Genomic DNA, 19,937 nt, shown 5'->3' with positions numbered 1-19,937 from the left:
CACAGTTGTTGTGGCCCCATGTATTCTACACATCATAATGTACTCAAGATGAAATGTGACTGGAATACGAAAGGACTGAAGTCCTGACGTAACATAACGTGACTTGAACATAACTTAGAATACATGACCAACTTGAGATAGAAACATTTCGTAACATGGCATAACATATAATAGACAACATATTTAACATGACATACTTACAACAGTGAATATTACATGACTTGACATACATGTAATAGATGGCATACTTAGCATGACGTACTTGTAAGGTACAGTAATACATGACAGAATATATTATGTAACAGATAAAAAAATTGATAACAGAATAAATTCTGTATAATAGACAATTACGTGATAACTTGGCATGGCATGACATATATGATAACACACATACATACACTGTAGTTCCTTTATTTAGCACACATACACAGTAGACTGCTAGTAAGTTAAAAGCTAACTTACCTCGATCTCCGCGTTTCTTATAAAACTTCAAGTGCGATCACGAGGAACTGTAATTAGTAATTCTAAACGTTAGAACTAAATCACTAATAATTTGAAATATGGAAAATACTAACTTAAAGAGTAAAATTTTCATTTTACTCTCTACATGTGGAAAAATGACTGTTTTACCCATAACTTAAGGATTTTGCATACTAACTCTAAAAGTTTCTAAAATTTACATTCCTCATGTAAATTTTATCCTAAACTTAAATATCAACTCAGAAAAATTTAAAACAAAACACAACTATGAAGAACACACTATGGTTGAAACATCCATAGGCCATTTCCCTTTATTTTTGTTGCAATTCCTTCCAACTTCAAAACTCATGCTTAAACCAAAATTTTGCAACAAACATCTTCCAATCCTAAGTTCAAAACCATACTTAAAACATCCATTTAGAAAAAGCTAATAATCAACACCAAACTTTTTTGTAAAAAGATCCAAGCACTTGAATCACAAGTTTTGACATTAAATCAAAACATCTCCAAGAGTTTCAAAAAATCAAATCTTACTTCTAACATATTCATAATATCATCCTAACATCAACCATGCTTTAAATCATCAAACCAAAGTCACCAAAATCACAAAATAACATTTGGAGTTTTTGGTTTTACACTTAATCCAAAAACAGAAACTTTTTCCTCAACTAGTTTTGATAAATATCTTGATCTATGACTTATAAATATATGATCTTCAAACCAAACCATCACATGGTTTAAAAAGATGTCCTAAAACATATATAAGCTTCTAATTCAAGATCACATGGTTAGAAATTAACCAAAACATAAATTTAGCCAAGAATATCCACACTTTGGCTTGTTTGAATATCTCTTTGCATAAAATTTCATATCTTTGAAACTAACATCAAATATCTTCAAAATAATAATATAACATGTATATAAGATACTTAGAATCCTCCAATAAAATTATTAAAGTCATTAGAATAGGTTTAGACCACCAAAGAGTTAAACTTTCTCAAAACAGAAACTGTTTTTCTTCTTCCAGTTTCTAAGTTTCTAAATCTAAGTAAATCTTTCATCAAAACCTTTAATCATGCAAAAATCCTCAACCAATAGTCACATATACATGTTAACAATACTCCATAAAAATTTCGGACCAATATCTATCCATTAGCTTGGTCAAAAACTCCAAACTATAACATATTCTCCAGTTTATCTCCCAGAATGACCTTTCTATAGTTTATACAATATTTGACTGACCAAATGATCTTCAAATGGGGCAAATAAGATATCCATGTAAACTAGACTCAAAAAGGAACAACTTATATGAAGGAGACTTTATGATAAAACACTTACAACAGCTTCGAAATGGGCGTGCAAAAGACCTCCTAAAAGCTGTCCGAGAGAGAGTGTTTGATAATCTTTTATTAGAATGTGTAATTAGATAATTTCGTGGGGAGAGGTGGCTGGAGATAATTATGGATGAGATATGGAAGAGATGAGGCTGGAGTTGAGAGTTGAGTGTAGGTTTCTCCTACCCAAAATATCTATAAAAGATTATCTCATAATATTTTATCTAATAATATCTATAAAAATCAACTCAAAATATTTTTACCCAATAATATTCATGAAAATTACCTCAAGATATTTCTTTTTATCCAATAATATCTACAGTTTTAAACAGACGTTTTGACCGAAAATATGAAAAAATGTTATTGCGCCATAAGACTTTAAATAACCATCCGAGTCTAATGGCACAAACCATAATACATTTTGACACTTCTAACTATCTCCAATAATCAAAAACACACTTCTGATACCATAGTAAATAATAACACTAACTATGTAATTAAACAAAAACCTATATGATTAATGGATTCGTGAAAACTTATGGGGTTTTCACGAGGTTCTTAAAGTTAATAAAAATTTCACAATTGAATTTCTAGCGGGCTGTTACACCTATGTATAGTTGAATATGGTCAAAGTAAATAAGGAAATAGAATAAAATATAAAATATTCTAACCTAGAGTAATTACAGGAAATTAAGAATATTACTATAAAATAATGTTATACACCACACTTTTATCTTATTTTCATTTTATTAAGTAAGATGTTATTTATTTATCATCATTAGGTGATAAAAAAAACATGCAATAAATGATCATTCAATAGTGATAAATGTACCACATCATATTTTGTGGGATGAAAGTAAAATGGTAGTATGATATATAGAATCTTCTATTACCATAATATTCTAAAAATATTATATATAATCTACAATATATATATATACACTAACATCCCCCCTCAAACTCGTGATGGCGAAGTGAGCTGGAATTTGGAAACAAGATTACCAAGCCAACTAAGTGGATGTGATTTTGTAAAAATGTTGGCAAGATTATCTTCAGAGGGGATCGAGAGTAATTGGAAGACAACGCGTTGAAGATTATGGTGGATGAAGTGACAATCAATATCAATATGTTTAGTATGCTCCTGAAACATATCATTATGCGCAATCTAGATAGTACTATGATTATCACAGTGAATATGAGAACTAGTTGATTGAGGAACACCTATATCTTTTAAAAGTCAACGCAACTACAAAAGTTCAGATGTCGTGTCAACAAAAGCACGATACTTAGCCTTAGTACCAAAACAGGCAACAACGAACTGTTTATTACTACACCATGAAATCAAAGAAATACCAAGTGAGAAGTGCAAACCATGAAATAGAATGCCCTTGATATAGTGTAAAATTTGAAAAACAACAACAAAATGGGTACATTGAGGCGCGCTCATGAATTGACTGACCAGATGAACAACATATGAAATGTCAAGCCTGGTGACAGCAAATAAATGAGATTGTCAACTAACTGTCGATAAAGTATCTTAGAATTTGTCAACCTAGCTTTGAAAAGTAAATCAGAAGCATATTTGACTTGAGTGAGATAATAACTATCCTTACTCAAAGTAACTTTTAGACATAGAAAGTAGTTAAGGTGTTTCAAATCCTTCATTTCAAAATTTTGACTAAGTGAAGTTTGAAAATTTCAAATACCAGCAATATTATCATTAATAATAATCATATCATCCACATAAAAAAGAATAATGATAGTACCTGTACCAGTAGTATGAATAAAGATAGCAGAATCATATGGGTTAGAAAGAAAACTTTGTTGAGAAACTGCTAACCGAAATTTATTGAACCAAGCCTAATAAGCTTGTTTGATCATATAAAGAGCTCAATGGAGTCAACAAACTTTATGTAGAGGATCTCATAGCTAAGTGGAGGCTGCATATAAACTTATTCAGTAAGATCATCGTTGAGGAAAGCATTTTTAACATACATTTGAAAGAATTCGCAACGTTGGACAGTAGCAATTGCAAGTAAAGATCTGACAGAGGTAAGTCTGGAAACAGGAGCAGAAGTCTCCTCATAGTCAATCACATACTCCTGAGTAAAACTCTTTGCAATGAGGCAAACCTTGTAGCATTCAACTGATCCATCTACCCAAGTTTTGGTTTTATAAATCCACTTGCATCTCATTATAGCTTTACCATGAGGCAAGTCTACCAGATTTTGAGTATGTATTTTGACAATAGCATCCAATTCATCAAATATAGTTTGCTGCCAAAGAGGGTCAATATGAACTTACGATAATTGTGAGGTTCGTGGAGGGTAGTAAGAACAGAGATATAATTATAATCACAAAGATGAGAAGGAGCAACACTTACCCAACTGGAACGACGAGATTCAAGGCGTTAAGAAGGCTCAGGAATGGATGTTGTTGCAAGCGGTCCATTAAACGCGTCAACTAGATTGAGAGTAGTAGTACAAGAACTGTATGAAAGAGCTCAAAATTTATGCAAAAGAGTTAAGAAATAAAGCAATAGAGAAATAAGTGAATATGAGCGAGTCGGTGGAGTCGGATAGGGAGAACGTGGATAGGTTAGTAAATAGTTTGTGTTCCCAAGACTCCACATGATGAGAGAGTCGAAAACGTTAGGTGATAAGGTCATAGCAGCGATTACCTTTTTGAGTTAAGTTATAATCAAGAAAATAACATAATCAATATAGGGTTCAACTTTGATTCGTTTATGAGAAGGAAAAGTAACAAAGCATGCACAACCAAAACCCTCAAAGCAATGAGTAGTTAGGAACCATACCATAGAGAAGCTCATAAAGAGACTTGTTGTGAAGTATGGGTAAGGGTACCCAATTGATTGTGTACACAGTTGTAAGAGTAGCTTCACCTCGAAAATTTTCAGGTATAGAAATAGAAAGTAAAAGAACTCTTACAGTATCAAGGATATGACGATATTTGTGCTCTGCACGACCATTTTGTTGAGAAGTATAAAGACAAAAATGATGTGTTGGATTCCATGTCATTATTTGAGTGAAATATTTTAATGGTACAAGAAAATTGAGTTTGTACCGTTTTGTGAAAAGTTTGATAAATACGAACAAGTTCAAAGTGATTTTTATTATCTTATGTGAAATCACCACTTATCAAAAAAATTTAAATTTATAAAAAGAGGTAGATTTTTATTATTTATTTTATATCTTAACACTCTTATTACGTGTGGGCAAGACTCCTTAATGGATGGCCGAAAATATGAAATATTTGATTAAATTGGGTAGAGTGTATAGTCAGGGTTTGAATTCAGGACATCTATTATGATATTATGTTGAAATATAGAGAGTTTTGGAGAAATAATACGTGCATATTTTATGTATATGATACTGTACAAGATAGGCCTATACATAGTTAAATATGGCCAAAATAAATAAGGAAATACAATGAATGAGGAAATATTCTAATCTACAGTAATTATAAGAAATTAAGGCTGCGTTTGGATGTTAAGTTGTGCTGAAATAAATTAAATTTTTTATGAATAGCAAGAAGTTGAGTAGGTGGAGTGAGTTATATAGGATACATCTAAACTCATTTTATTCTTAGAATATTACCATAATATTCTAAGAATATTAGGTATAATCTAATATAAAAAATTCTATACACTACACTATCATTCCACTTTAATTACATTATATAAGATGTGATATATTTATTATAATTAAATAATTATTTATTAAATAATTTATTATCATCTAATAATAATAAATATGATATATCTTATTATATAAGATAAAAATAAGATAGTAATATATTGTATAATATATAGTAATAAATATATTGTATAATATTACTCATCTAAGATATACAAGTGGGTTGCAGCTTGCGTGTATTAATGAATTGCTCATTTCACATCCCATGTCATTATGAGTACATTTTTAACATTTGCATTATAACCTTTTATCACCTTGTTAATCAAGCTGCCAGTTTAAAAAAGTGAATACATCTAACGGCCCACGAGTAAGCATTAATTATGCGTACTTGGAATGAAAAAAGTAGCCGCTGCATCGACCCTCTTATCTCCGTGGTGGGATAAGGTGGAATATCCTTTACCACGTGCTTCTGTTGATATAGCTCTCTCTAATGATGGCAGAAGACTAGTACCGAAAGCTACAGGATCATAAAATTCAGCCTGCACATCTAGAAGGAAAAATTGCTGTGCTAAAAAGCAAGTGGCACAGAAGTTGGGGTTGAAGCTATTTAAGGACACGTGATAAACAATATAATTATGGCCGAAGACACTGAACTACATATGGGCCGACCATTACCATTATCCTGATTCATAATGGTCCAAGGTTTTGAAGTTTTGAGTCCATACTCTATACCCATATAAGCCTTTTCACACCAAAACAACGTGCTAAATGAGATTTTGATAGAGCAAGACTTTACACGCAAACTCCGGCTTAAACACGTGTCTAACATTTATTTGGTTTCATTTTAATTAAGATTTGACCCAATCCAAACTCATAAAATAAATCATTTAAGTACTGTTTCAATGTTGCCATGAAAACCCATCACTTAAGAAAAGACAATTCAACTACATTACCTACCCGGACCTTATAGCATAACATTTGTTTCCAAATGTATCTAGCTATGTACTTTGAAGGGACAAAAAGGTCATTTTTCAGTAAGACAACCTGCTCAACAATGTCAGCAAGAACATTGGCAATGAGCCAAATTCAATATCAAAATTTACTTAAAATCACATATTTTCCTTTGTCATTCAATATATAACTTCATATTAAATTATCAATATATTAACAAAAATAATAATTAAACATTATTTATTTAATAATAATATTTTTTACAAATTTATTTTTTTTTTAAATTTGTAATTATACTAATTATATGTTAATTAATAATTTAATATTGTTTGACAACAATTTATTTTCCAATCTAATTATCCAATAAACACATTTTGCCTGATACTGATTCTTTATAATGATAAAACTGAACATTAATTTAATCAATTATGTGGTCAAATTAAAATTATATATATCAAATAAGAAAAAGAAGAAAATTTAAAATCGATTAGAGGTAATAAGTTGCCTAAAGATATTAAACTCCTGAGTTTGCATTGAAAATTGAACCACTTTCTTAGATTAGTTTTCAATAAAATACACTTTTAATTGGTGAATAATGACTCTCCAAATATGACTTTTAACATATCGATTTACTTAAAAAGTATTTGGATAGTACAATGCAACTGATTTAATAAAAAAAAAACTATCCATATTTAGCATTAGTGCTCTCTAACAATGCACGATTTTAGTACAAACGTACGTACCGCACGGCCACCTCCAATAAGAAAGAAAAACTCGACACTTTTATGGCTAATTTTGCATATATAATAATGCCAACCTCCGCGGCAAAACTAAATACAAGATCTATCTCCATTATCACTTCCTTTCTTTCTCAAAATACATTTTCATCTAATTTCTGTACAGCATCCTCAAAATTACCTTTTTCGGATTTTGAAAGACAAATTAGGCAAAAATAAACGACAGATAAACAAAAGGTCGTTTCTTTTCTGTTTAGCCAGTTGCCAACCCACATCCTAAAAACTTTAATTCCTATTCTGAATCCCCTTTTTCTTACCCTTTTTCTCTCTCTGCTTTACCGCCTTCAGTAATATGTTCAAAGTTCAAGCCTGGCCATGTAACTCCTCACTTCCTTTCTAATCATATCCTGCATCACAGACAATAAATCTGGCGGAAACGTCTTTTTACTGTATTTATTATCGGGCACTGCTGATGGTGAATTACTTTTCCTGTATTCTATGCGAGGCGGCGACTCACTGACGCTACGAAACTCGTAGGACTCGGTCCCTGGCAGGGACAGACTGAGAAGAGTCGACGGCTCGTTATTGTTGTCCCGGTTGTCTTCCTTGTTTTGGTTATGAATCGGTGGTGACTCGTCCCTGTGGGAAGGAGTGGGAATAGCGCAACTTCTCGCTCCAGGCCAAATAACGTGCGAGGTGGATATTGCAGGGAGACTCGAATCGCTAACGTCGGATCCAGACGGGCTACCTGGACTGTAATGTCGACTGGAAACCGTCACAAGAGGAGGCGGTCCCGCAGATTTCTTGTGCGGTCGTGATAGAGTTTCGTCTACGGTAGTTGTAGTGTTGACGGCGGTGTCATCTCTCATCAATGAGTATTTCCTCTTCAGTGTAGAGTTCCAGTGGTTCTTGATCGCGTTGTCCGTACGGCCGTTAAGCAGCCTGGCGATGGTGGCCCACTTGTTGCCGTGCTTGGCGTGGGCCTTAACAATGATCTGGTCCTCCTCTAGCGTGAAGGGCCGGTGCTCCACCTCCGGTGAAAGTTGGTTGCACCAACGAAGCCGGCACGACTTGCCTGACCGCCCCGCGATCGCCTTGCTAATCACAGACCAGCTCCGAGCCCCCTGGCTCTGCACTAGCTTCCGCAACATCTCATCCTCCTCCGGGCTCCACGGACCCTTGACCCGATCTATATCCCTCTGTGACGCCTCCATAGCCGTGAAACCTCGATCTATTTATCAAAAACCCTAGCCATATATATGTATAATCGAAGGGAAAAAAGAGTGAGAAATTCCTCACTGGTTAGATGAGGTGAGAAGAGAGAAGTCTGGGACCTCTATGGCAGCGAGGTAGGATGGGAGTACGATAGGTTTATAAAGAGAGGGTTAGGGTAACTGATTGAGCTGTTTAGTTTTTAACGGATACAGGTAATAGGCGTTACGCGACCCGGTAGTGCATGGTTACCGGTATGCACTAGTATACAGCTGTATTAACTACCACGCGTCGCCACGTAGGCTCGTGGATTTCTGATAATCCTCACTAAAATCTCGGCGCGGTATGAAATTTATCGAGGGGTAGCGGCTGTTGGTTGGTTTCCTAATATGACACCTCCTGTTATGGAGGTTACTTCTAAGGGGATGGAGTGAAGGAAGTTGTCGAATGGGTAAAATATCACGATAACACGGCGTGAGTTAGGAGAGAATTTGAGAGCCAGAGGATAAGCTTGACTGGGCCAGGCTGGATAGCATTTACGTATGGGGAATTTTAGTTTGGTCACTTTGATCTTTTGTCTTTTTTGAGGTTTTTTGGGGCGCACGGAAGTGACGACGTGTCTAAAACGACAAGAACGGTCGCAGAATTGGAGAACGGATCATTACTGACAAGCTGTCAGTCCAGGCTGTAATACTGGCATCACAGAGGACACCCCAACGTGCCTGTCCACCGACACGAGGCGGTCACTCACCTCCTATTATGAACTCCCAAAACCGACTCTACTTCCCAAATACGTATTCGTTTGCCCTACGTAAGATTTATTCCATTCCGGAAACAAAAACCGAGTGCGAAATAGTGAGGAGTTTGTCTTTCCAAACAGAAGAAAATAGTGAGGAGTTCTCTCTTCTCTAATTGCTGGTATGTTGCAACGGCACTAACAAGCTAACTATTTTGTGTGGATAATTTCCTTATCTATGCTTCGGTTTAAATTTTGAATTGGGTTTCTAGGAAAAAGCTAACTAATAAGCTTTATCAATAAATAATTATTAGATGATGGCGAGATTCAAACATCTATAATATCTCGTTACAAGTGTATTATTTTAGTTTATAGATATAAGTTTTACTTATGAATGAATGACGACAATTTTTTTTAAAAAATGTCCTCGTTTTAATTACGGGCTCTATTGCTAATCACTAATCAGTGATCACATGTTCCCTTCATTATTTATTTATTTTTGTTATTGTCCTAAAATGGCCTTACATAATCAAGGGAAAAGCTAGTTGTCGATGGATTCCCGTACAATTATTTTTTTTAATAATTAAGTAAGTATATTTTAATAAAATTATGATTTTTTCAAAAAATATTTAAAGGTATAAAAAAAAGTATGAAAAAATGCATTTGGCGTTCTCAAAAAAATTCATCGAGCTACACCCTTAGTGGGTGCATGACTCAATAAATAATAACCATGTAATCATATTATGCACCACACCTATCAATTATATTTGAAGTATTTACATCATATACTATTTATGTGGCATGATTTAATTTATAAAATATATTACATATAAATAGTATGTAAGGTAAAGAACTTCAAATAATACTATTTATTTATCCCACAAGACCAAAATATAGTAATCATGGTAAATTATGTTAAACAATGCATCATTATTTACACGAAGAGTTATTCTATTTATCATTTATACGTTAAATATTATATTATTTATTTTCTTAACAAATGTATAGTATAAGATTTCTAAATAAAAATTTTCTTACATTAATTTAAGAAAATTTTTAAGTATAAACCCATATACCACACACCATCTATTTTCTTTTATTTTTTACTTTTATCAAATGTTTGGTATATGAATAATGAATAAAAAATTGAATTAGTTTAAAAAGAATAAATCTAAAAAAAAATTTAAAAAATAAAAAATGTGAGGTGTGTGGTGTGTGAGGCTTATGAGTAATAATGCTCTTAAAAGTATTGGTGTTCACATAATTAGTTAGAGGTATGTGGTGCATAGAGTTTTCAATTATTAACTATAAATCGTATAGGAGTTATGCTATTCAACATTCCATACCACACATCATATATATTTTAAAATTTTGATTTTATTAATTTTATTTTTATTAAACTAATTAAGTTGTTCTACAGATTATACATACAGAAAAAAGAAAAAAAATAAAAGAAGGGTGGTGCATGGGATGGGATGCTAAATAGAATTAGGCTTCATTTAGTTACACATATGAGATTAGATGAAAATTGAATAAAATATATTATTAAAATATAATTTTTCATATTATATTTTATTTAAAAATAAATTTAAATTTTTAATGATATTTTATGTGAAAATTTTAAAAAAATTATTAAGTTTTTTATTATAATGAGCTGAGATGAGATGATTTTAGATAAAAATAAAAGTTAAATAAAATATTATTATTATTGTTTTGTAATTTAAAAAATTAAATTGAGATTTAAAAAATATTTTATATAAAATTTTAAAAAACTATAATAATGATATAACATAAAATAAAATAAAATAAATTAAGATGATCTCAGATCACCTTCAATTCAAAGCAGGCTTAATTATATGATATGATACTAGACAAAAGGATTTACGGAACCAAACGAGCGCATCTAACCGTCACCGAGTGGAAACAATTCGACAAGCTTTCGAATTACCAAGTAGCGCTGAATTCACATTCAACGTCAAACTTTCCCTCAAGAACAACCAAAACCCTAATCTAAATCGTAAGTTCTTCGTCCAATAGTCATACAAAATTTCCGATATTGAAGTTTGGGTTGGTTCGGAAAAGAAATTAGGGTTTTCTTTTAGAACGGCGAACATGTCGACGGGTAGACCCAGAAAGCTTCAGATGGTTGCTGTGGCGGCGGACAAGTCGGAGCTTGCAACTGGGTCGAACGCGCTCGTTGAGTACGCGCCGCCTGCTTTTAAGCAGGAAGAGGAGGACCTGGAGATCAAGCTTCGGCGGATCCTCGAGAACGTTCCTGTCCGCGTCAGCAACACCTCCGGTAGCTCCGCCGGCTCCGGCTCTGGCGATTTTCACCAGGTAAAATTTTCAAAATTTACAGTTTTTCTTTAAAACCCGACACTTGAAGTTCATGTGCTAAATTAATTTATTCATATGTTATTTATTAGTGATTTTGGGGGATTGGCGCATTTAACTGCTCTGTCATTGAATTTATTTGAATGCATAGACGGATGTAGACAGTATGCATTAAGATTATAGGATTACGAGGAGGGTATACGAAATTGTGTTAGACGAACTGGTTTTGTAAACCATAGAGTGCGCGTTGGTAACCCTAACACTTTGTTGCCCTTCAACCTTTCCCATGACTTATATGCACGTTTGTGCATATATTTACATTTTTTTTTTTTTGATAACCGTTGGTGTCCGGGCCAGCTTACGCACACCTCGACTAATCTCAAGGAGCCCTAAAGTTAACGACCAGGTAAATCCTCCATTGGCCCTAAGGGGACTCGAACTAGTGACCATTGGGGAGCAAACCCAATGCCTGACCAATTGAGCTATCCCTCGGGGATACATTTATGCGTGCATTTATATTTGAAAGAACTAAGAAAACTAGAGTGCCACATTATTCCATAGGATTCTTAATGCTTAACCTAACCAATTGGCTAAATGCATTTTTGACGTTTTACAATATATTGATTAGTTTGCCTTGTCTTTTAAGCATTGGAAATTAGCACACAATTTTGAGGCCTTGGGCTTCGACTCAAGTGATGAATGGTGGTGTGAGAGCACATTCATTAAAGTAGGCACATTTTCATTTTGCAATAACTCTCTCTCTCTCTCTCTAAAACATCAATGATGAATTAGGGTCCCTGTTACCTCGTGAACTTTTTTTTTTAAAGGTTATCTCTATCTTCAAGCAAGCGTTCAGAATGAGTAGGAGGTAGGAGGGGGAAAAAGAAGAAGAATATCTTGCCATCTTTCACGTAGAGTCGAACCCTGTTATTTTATAATTGGCAGTTTCAATTGCATTTGAACTGTATTCTTTCCATCATTATTGATTATTTTTTGTTCAATGATGAATTAATTTAAAACAGGCTGATATCATACCTCATCGAATACTGTTATTTTCTCAAATTTAAAAAAAAAAAAAAAAGTTGGATGCTTACTTTTTGCATGACGTGGATCTATGAGTCGTTATGACTAGTTCAAGCTTGCTGGCAGATTGTATTTACATATTTCATATCTCATTTTCTATCAAATTGCTGTTACAACAGTATCGCCAAATGAGACGAAAAGAACAAGACCGGATTGCTAGGATGGATGCTGACTACCAGAGAAGGAAAGAAGAGGCAGAATTCCATATGAGAAGGGAGGAAAGAATGAAAGCTGCCGAGGAACGGACTGCAAAGAAGCGTTTGAAACGTCAAAAGAAAAGGCAAAGGAAAAAGGAGAAAAAAAGCAAATTGAATGAAGGAGGAGAAGAGCATCATAAAGAAGACTCTTCAGACGACGAAGGGGACTCCGATGATGGCGAGGAGGCAGCAAACTGAATGAACAAGCTTCTACCAAAGTCTTATATTCAAGTAGTGGGTTAAGGTTTTAAGGAAGCATCTTCAAGTATGAGGGACTACGGGCCATGCCTTCGTTTGGATTTCAGTTCCTGCGTTATACTTTCTGTCATTTGTGTAAGCTGAACTCCACTGTATGTACTCGCGGGTCAGATAAATTGAAATTGCTGATCTCACTAAAAAAGAATTTGCCATCCTTTTAGCCGATTGACTGCCATCTCTATTTTCAAATGCAACTTTAGTACATTTTGCCTAACATAATGAAGTGAGTTCCGTTTGTTTAAGATGATGATACTAGTAAATGGATTGGTATACCCTGCCTATGCCTATCTAGTTCCATGTTAATAGATCATGCATCTTAGCTCGAGATGAATAATCATGTCTAGATTCATTTCTTTATTTTTTAAATGGCAGAAGCTGAAACTTTTTTTTCCCTAAACGTGATTTGGTAAGAAGTTGCTCGGTTTGGTACCAACAACAATGCTTACAAGATGAGTGAGCGGGTGGTTGACTGGTGGTTTTATCCGAACAACCAGATGTAATCGTTCACCTTCTGCCCTTGAAAAAACGAAGTCTAATGGCCTCCCATTTGGATTTCTATGAAGGGGAGAGTGGGAAGTCATTGCATACCTCAATGTTGATTCCGATAATTTGCCTCAGCCTCACATTCACTTTGCTCGCTGTGATATGGTTTACAATTTACATTAACATTGCAGTGCTGTGATTTGGATGCATGTAATTGCTTGATAGTTTGGTGTACAGCTCACAAAATCATCGCAAAATAACTTGACTCAAGTAATCACGTTCACTTTGCTGCTTTACATGCTATGATCCGCATTCGATCAGAATTAACGATAAGAATCCCCAATAAATTACTTGTCACGAATGTTTATTTTAGTTAAGAGAGAGAAATATAATTATTTGTCACGAATATTTAAATAAATTGAGGATTCTTTAAAAGTTTGTATGATTGTATCTATTATTTAATGATTTAAGGTCATGCTAAGTTAGTAAAATATAATAATTTTATTTAATAAATTGAGTTATGCATCGCATTGTATGACGGTAAAAGTAGTTTTAACATCCTTTTCAATCAATGCCCGTCCAAAACTGCATATATACTGTAGGAAATAATGCAATAACACCTCCACTACTAATATTATAAGAAAAAATTTAGTTGTAAGTATAATTGTGTATTAATATGTGTATTAATTTATTGTAATTGAATAAAAAATAGATTTTATTAAAAATAGTACTAATTTAAAATTTAAGTACCAAAGAATTAATATTAATACGTAAATTAATATGTAATTTTATTTGTATTTAGTAAATCTCGCTGTTAGAGCGACGTCCAAAGAAAAAGAAAGGAAGAAGGATCTTAATTTCTTTGTTTTATATCGTTTACTTATCAAAAAAAAAAAAGAAAGGAAGAAGGAAGAAGCGTGAGGAATCAATAATCATTTTGTGGCATGCGGAAACCATACACTTGTCGCTGTAACAACCTTCGCAGTACATACGACTATAAAACGATTGCGTTAACAAAGTCGACCAGTGAGCAAACGGGAAACATGCCTGATGGCCAAGTCTGACGTCTGAAGTCTGAAGCCCTCCACCTTTCTACGGGAAAAAAATATTATTTTCCTCGGCAATATCGCGTTTCTATTTCATCCTCGTTCCCTTTCCTATTTCACTTTCTCATAACACCCCCCCCCCCCCCCCCCCTCTCCCCGACTAGCCCTGTGAAACCCTAAGATTCCCGTCATGGTAGACGTTCATCAGGCTCTCGGTGGTGGTTCAGGTTCCCTCTCTTTTTCTCCGAACTCATGAATGTGTGTGCATTTATTCATACCTACTCCTCGTAAGCGTATTCACAATCATACGCGTATAGTTATATGTATAGTGCTCATACATCAATCCGATTACTCCTATATCACATTGCTTTCTCATTGATAGTTGGCGGAATGCGCTATATGGCATCGATTCCGTAATCTCCATTCGTTGATCGATTTTCGAGTCTCCTTTTAAATTCAGAATTTTGGTATACTTTCATATATGTAATAATTGATGCACTAAATCAATCAATTAGTCAGTTAACTAATTTCGTAACTAATCATGTCGATTTGGGTTTTTGGTTATGATAGTTGCTGATTTCCTGCTGTGGAAGAAATGGTATGGAGGAATTGTGACGCTAATCTCTGCCACGACCTTCTGGTGCCTCTTTGAAGTAGCCGGCTATAACCTTCTATCATTTGTGGCAAATGTTCTATTGCTTCTTGTTGTCATTCTCTTTTTTTGGGGAAAATCTGCTTCACTACTCAATAGGTATTTTTCTTTGCTTATTTCTTGGTAAATTTTCAAGGTTCTGTTTGCGAAATTGGAAGATATTCCTACCGGGAAAAATCTCCCAAGGAAAATGACAAGTTCAGGCCTTGAGGATATTAGTATCAAATTTTATAAGAACAATGCTGAAAGATACTGCTTTATTGAACTGGACATAGAGAGTCACGTGAATGATAAAAGCAGCTGATAAATTTTGTTGGATGTTCCCCGAAATATGCTCACATGATTATCAATATAATGGAGCTTTGGGGAGAAAATGGAATTTGGGTTCCTGTGGAACAATTCTTATTTATGTATGCTGTCCTGGGCATTGAATTACCTAGAACAAAAATTTGATTTTGCATGCATTTTTGGTTGTGATAAATGAAAATTATTCTATGCTATGTGATTTAGGCCTCTGCCTCCCCTTCCTGATAAAATTATTCTATGCTATGTGATTTAGGCCTCTGCCTCCCCTTCCTGATATGGAAATCTCTGAGGAGTCTGTTGTGAAGGCTTCTGATGCAATCCTAGTGTGGATAAATCCTGCATTGTCAATTGCACATGACATTGCGATCGGGCGGAATATAAAACTTTTTCTTAAGGTTGGGTGTTATTAACTCCAAGACACCATTTTTTTAAATAATTTTCTTAATACAAATGTCTTTGCATTTTTTTCAGGTTGCTATTAGCTTGTGGATAATTTCTTTCATTGGTAGCCTCGTCAGCTTCCTCACTCTTATCTATATTGGTGAGCTGCATTGTTGCCTATTATTCTTTTGCAAATGTGTGTAACATTGAAAGAATTCCTTAACCGATAATGTAATTTCTGCAGGGGTTATTCTTAGTCTTTCAGTTCCTTACGTGTATGACAAGTACCAGGACAAGATTGATGCAAAGCTGTTCATAATGCACGAAATCTCTCAGAAGCAGTATAGGAAAATTGATGATAACCTTCTGAAAAAGATTCCAGTTTTAAACAAGGAAAAGAAGATAGAATAGGTAAACAGGTAAATATAATCTCTCTGACGTCCATAGACTTATTTAAATTGTGGATTCTGCTTTGCAACATACGTACGGCTTGAGTGATTTCCACATGATCTTGAAACAAGATTAGTTTTAAAATATTTGTACCGTTCATTAATATAGTTGCAACAATTTTAATGTAATAGGCTTCGGTTGCTTTGGGCTTCAGTTATTGTAATGGATGAGAATAGTCTTAATAACTTTTGTACTGTTTTTCAGGGTTAGCTTGTAATTAGGTGTCTTTCTTTTGTACACTTTTTGTGTATTTGGGCTATGCCTAATTACGTGATTTAATAAACTTCTTACTTAATATATATATATTTGTACCGTTCATTATTATAGTTGCAACAATTTTAAGAATTTTATGCATAGATAGAGTTCCAACATCATGTATTGAAATAGCTTGCCATGTATTTTGCTGTCTCCTTCGAGGAATAAATTAGTTGCTAAGATCTGTAACACCCCGTTCCCGTAGGATAGAGACGTTACTAACAAACATGATAAAATGCCCGGTAAATAGACTCATTACTCTGAAATACCTCATTTATTGAAAAAAAAAAACTTAATTGAAAGGATATAAATAGTCTTGAAACTTGGAACTGAATAAAGCAAAACATGAGCTTCTTAAACAAGACTAGTTATTGCAATGACATAAAAGAAACTTAATCCTTGTGTAAATGACACTTATTCATCTCTAAGTCCTTATATTAAATCTACTCCTGGCCATCTAGCTCTGCATCATCATAATCACCATCTGTGACAATCAACATAGAAGAAAACAAAAAGACAAACAACAAAAATGAGTCGAATACTTAGTAAATAATACATCATACCGTAAAATACTATCTAGCTTAGCATAAATTTGATTTTTGAAAGACCCTTCATAACGTACATATATCATCACAGATTTATAAACATAGCTTAATTTAATACATGCATATATCGTCACAGATTCACATGGTATATCTATTCATGGATTAACATGAGCGGAAACATTCATAATCATGGCAAACATGAAGCGTGAATATATGAGTAACTTGTTTATCTTGAATTGTACTTATTTTATGGTGAACCACGCTTGAGTCCATGGCACCACATAACTTGTCATGTAGTGAAACACGCTTGAGTCCGTGTTTCACTTAACTTGCATAGCATGAAGTGAAACACGCTTGAGTCCGTGTTTCACTTATCTTGCTTGACATAGAGTGAAACACGCTTGAGTCCGTGTTTCACTTAACTTGCATAACATGAAGTGAAATACGCTTGAGTCCATGTTTCACTTATCTTGCTTGACATGGAGTGAAACACGCTTGGGTCGGTGTTTCACTTATCTTGCTTGACATGAAGTGAAACATGCTTGGGTCCATGTTCACTTAATTTGCATGACATGGAGTGAAACACGCTTGAGTCCATGTTTTACTTAATTTGTGGTAACCACGCCTGAGTCCGTGGTACCGTCTTAGCATAACTGTGGTAAACACGCTTGGGTCCGTGTCACCTTAAAATGTTTATCTTTCTTGATGCATAATAATTTTCTTGGACTTCTTAGACTTTTCTAGCATGGCATATTCTTGTACATGGCATGGCATAACATGATATATTCTTGTACATGGTATAGCATAGCATGACATGGCCTAACATGATTTAATCATTTTATGACATTTCATGGCATGCATGATCTCAGAACTACATGAACATGACATACATGACCTGACTATTTATTGCATGGCATGTTTGATTTAAGTTATTGCATGAACAATACATGGCATATATGGTCTAAGTACTACATGAATGAAGCATGCATGATCTGGCTATTTTAATTCATAGAATACCTATCTTAAATTATTATATGATCATATCATGGCTTCCATGTGATTTTAGTAACATTCAATCCATCACTCAACAATCCATAAAAGCATAACATATATACAGTCTTACTTTCATGTAAATCATCATAATTCATAGAAGTTTGTGAAAGCGATCTAACCTTGACTTGGCTCTTAGCGCAACGTAAATAACCATCAAAACTATATCATATTATCATACCCAATTATAATATTTACATTACACATACATTTATATGATCATATTATTTACCTCTTAGCGCTGCTTCCGAAATCTCACGTCGTAGCTCGTGACCTATACGAGGCACTAGACATTACTAATCTTTCTAGAAAACGTGTCGTAGCAATCTAATTACTTAAAATCTTACCATAGAGATAATTTAATAAATAAGTAATTAATAAAAAGAATAAATATAATCATAACATAGCTAAATAATTTCTAACTGAATTAACCTAAATTCTAGGTTCGTATGTTACGAGATCTTAATAGATATATAAAATCACCTGTAAGAAGACATCCTTAAGTATATCATCTAGATTCCCTTATTCATTGTGTTTTCTACCACCTCCTAGTAACCTATGGTTTTTATGTAGTATAAAAAGATAGAAATACTCCTGGTTCAATTTTTGGTATCTGATCGCTTAATGTGTGTGGTGCATTAATTCCAATTTCGAATATGAGCGAAAAGGAAAAAGAAAAGAAAAGGATACAGTGATTTTCAAGGAGTCAGCTATGTTGTTTTATTAACTTGGCTTACATACAGAATCCCCACTCTTCTGAGAAGAGAGGTCAACACAAGTAAAATCACCAAGCTGTTTTGTTGAGCATCAAGACAAGCATACTGTGTTATCTTGGCATCCATTTTGTTCTGTGGTCTATGATTGCATTTAACTGAAACTAAAGGCATGTCTGCATTAACTGAAAATAAAAGCTCACCTAGTGTTGTTTTATCGTTTGAAGGCCTTCCCACATTTTGTCTTGCTGATTTTTTCAAATTGATACTTTAGTTTCAGTCTTCGTACATAATCGGAATTGTTATGTGATTGTGGTTATTGTTTTTATTTTTTCATTTGAAGATATACTGAAAATATATTCACATTTGGTGCAGGGTATTGAGTTGTTCGGCAAAGTTTGATTAGGAACTTACAAATTGGTTTTGCTGGGATGCTGTCAGTTCTAGGAACTGCCACTCAGCATATTCAGGATTTTTGTTAAAACGCCCAGTAATCGTTAGAATAGCTCAGGAGCAGGCCTGGCAGCTAATAGCTTTGGGTGTATTTCAATTGTTTATAATTTTGTTTTGAGTTTTTGGCTTCCTCTGGGGACATACATAATTGATAGCTTTTGGACTACAGTTATTTGCCTTGTTGTTTATACCTTTGTGTTGATCTACTCTCGATGAAATATTGCTCCATGGTGAGGGGAAAGCTGCCGCTTGTTTATGAAAGCTGGAATTTTTAATTCCCCGGTATGCCTTGTGCATTGATCTCTCTCAGTAGTTTGTTTTCCTATTAATTGGGCCATGAGGTCTGTGTTGAATGTCCTGCTAAGTTAATATAATTTTTTTAGCGTATCCCTTGGGTTGCGGGCTAGGGTTTACATTCTTTAACCTTCACCCACTAAGCTCCCAAATTAGTGAAAAAGGAAAGCCCAAAAATGAAAAGAAGAAGAGAGTTGTCTTGGCTGAAAGCTTCCTTCTGTCATATTGGATATTCATTAAATTTCAAACTTGCATCTAATTTGAATTATAAGATTTTGTCATGAAAGGTCGAAAGTTCACAAACTGTGAAGGGGATTATTCAATCTACTTA

At 34.1% G+C, this 19,937-nt stretch overlaps 3 protein-coding genes across 3 annotated transcripts; 2 read left to right on the top strand and 1 right to left on the bottom strand.

Annotated features, from left to right (window-relative positions):
* Positions 1-7,202: 7,202 nt before the first annotated feature.
* Positions 7,203-8,673, bottom strand: LOC122308872 (transcription factor MYB44-like). Its single transcript, XM_043122145.1, has one exon. The coding sequence runs from the start codon at positions 8,370-8,372 to the stop codon at positions 7,515-7,517; it is 858 nt and encodes a 285-aa protein (XP_042978079.1). The 5' UTR covers positions 8,373-8,673; the 3' UTR covers positions 7,203-7,514.
* Positions 8,674-10,950: 2,277 nt separating this feature from the next.
* On the top strand, positions 10,951-13,220 carry LOC122308802 (PRKR-interacting protein 1). Its single transcript, XM_043122028.1, has 2 exons — positions 10,951-11,443; positions 12,643-13,220. The coding sequence occupies exons 1-2, from the start codon at positions 11,219-11,221 to the stop codon at positions 12,916-12,918; spliced, it is 501 nt and encodes a 166-aa protein (XP_042977962.1). The 5' UTR covers positions 10,951-11,218; the 3' UTR covers positions 12,919-13,220.
* Positions 13,221-14,478: 1,258 nt separating this feature from the next.
* Positions 14,479-19,597, top strand: LOC122310729 (reticulon-like protein B11). Its single transcript, XM_043124853.1, has 6 exons — positions 14,479-14,734; positions 15,078-15,258; positions 15,719-15,860; positions 15,937-16,006; positions 16,091-16,265; positions 19,235-19,597. The coding sequence occupies exons 1-5, from the start codon at positions 14,698-14,700 to the stop codon at positions 16,255-16,257; spliced, it is 597 nt and encodes a 198-aa protein (XP_042980787.1). The 5' UTR covers positions 14,479-14,697; the 3' UTR covers positions 16,258-16,265; positions 19,235-19,597.
* Positions 19,598-19,937: the final 340 nt, after the last annotated feature.

The sequence above is a fragment of the Carya illinoinensis genome, chromosome 5, assembly GCF_018687715.1.
Source record: "Carya illinoinensis cultivar Pawnee chromosome 5, C.illinoinensisPawnee_v1, whole genome shotgun sequence".
Lineage (NCBI taxonomy): Eukaryota > Viridiplantae > Streptophyta > Magnoliopsida > Fagales > Juglandaceae > Carya > Carya illinoinensis.
Note: the sequence above shows the minus strand (reverse complement) of the source record. Positions and strands in the feature narration are given on the sequence as shown.

Coding starts and splice junctions, on each gene's coding strand:
- LOC122308802 (XM_043122028.1), top strand. CDS start 11,219: ATGTCGACGGGTAGACCCAGAAAGCTTCAGATGGTTGCTGTGGCGGCG. Junction 11,444..12,642: donor GCTCTGGCGATTTTCACCAG/GTAAAATTTTCA, acceptor CTGTTACAACAG/TATCGCCAAATGAGACGAAA.
- LOC122310729 (XM_043124853.1), top strand. CDS start 14,698: ATGGTAGACGTTCATCAGGCTCTCGGTGGTGGTTCAG. Junction 15,259..15,718: donor TCTGCTTCACTACTCAATAG/GTATTTTTCTTT, acceptor TATGTGATTTAG/GCCTCTGCCTCCCCTTCCTG. Junction 15,861..15,936: donor ATATAAAACTTTTTCTTAAG/GTTGGGTGTTAT, acceptor CATTTTTTTCAG/GTTGCTATTAGCTTGTGGAT.
- LOC122308872 (XM_043122145.1), bottom strand. CDS start 8,372: ATGGAGGCGTCACAGAGGGATATAGATCGGGTCAAGGGTCCGTGGAGC.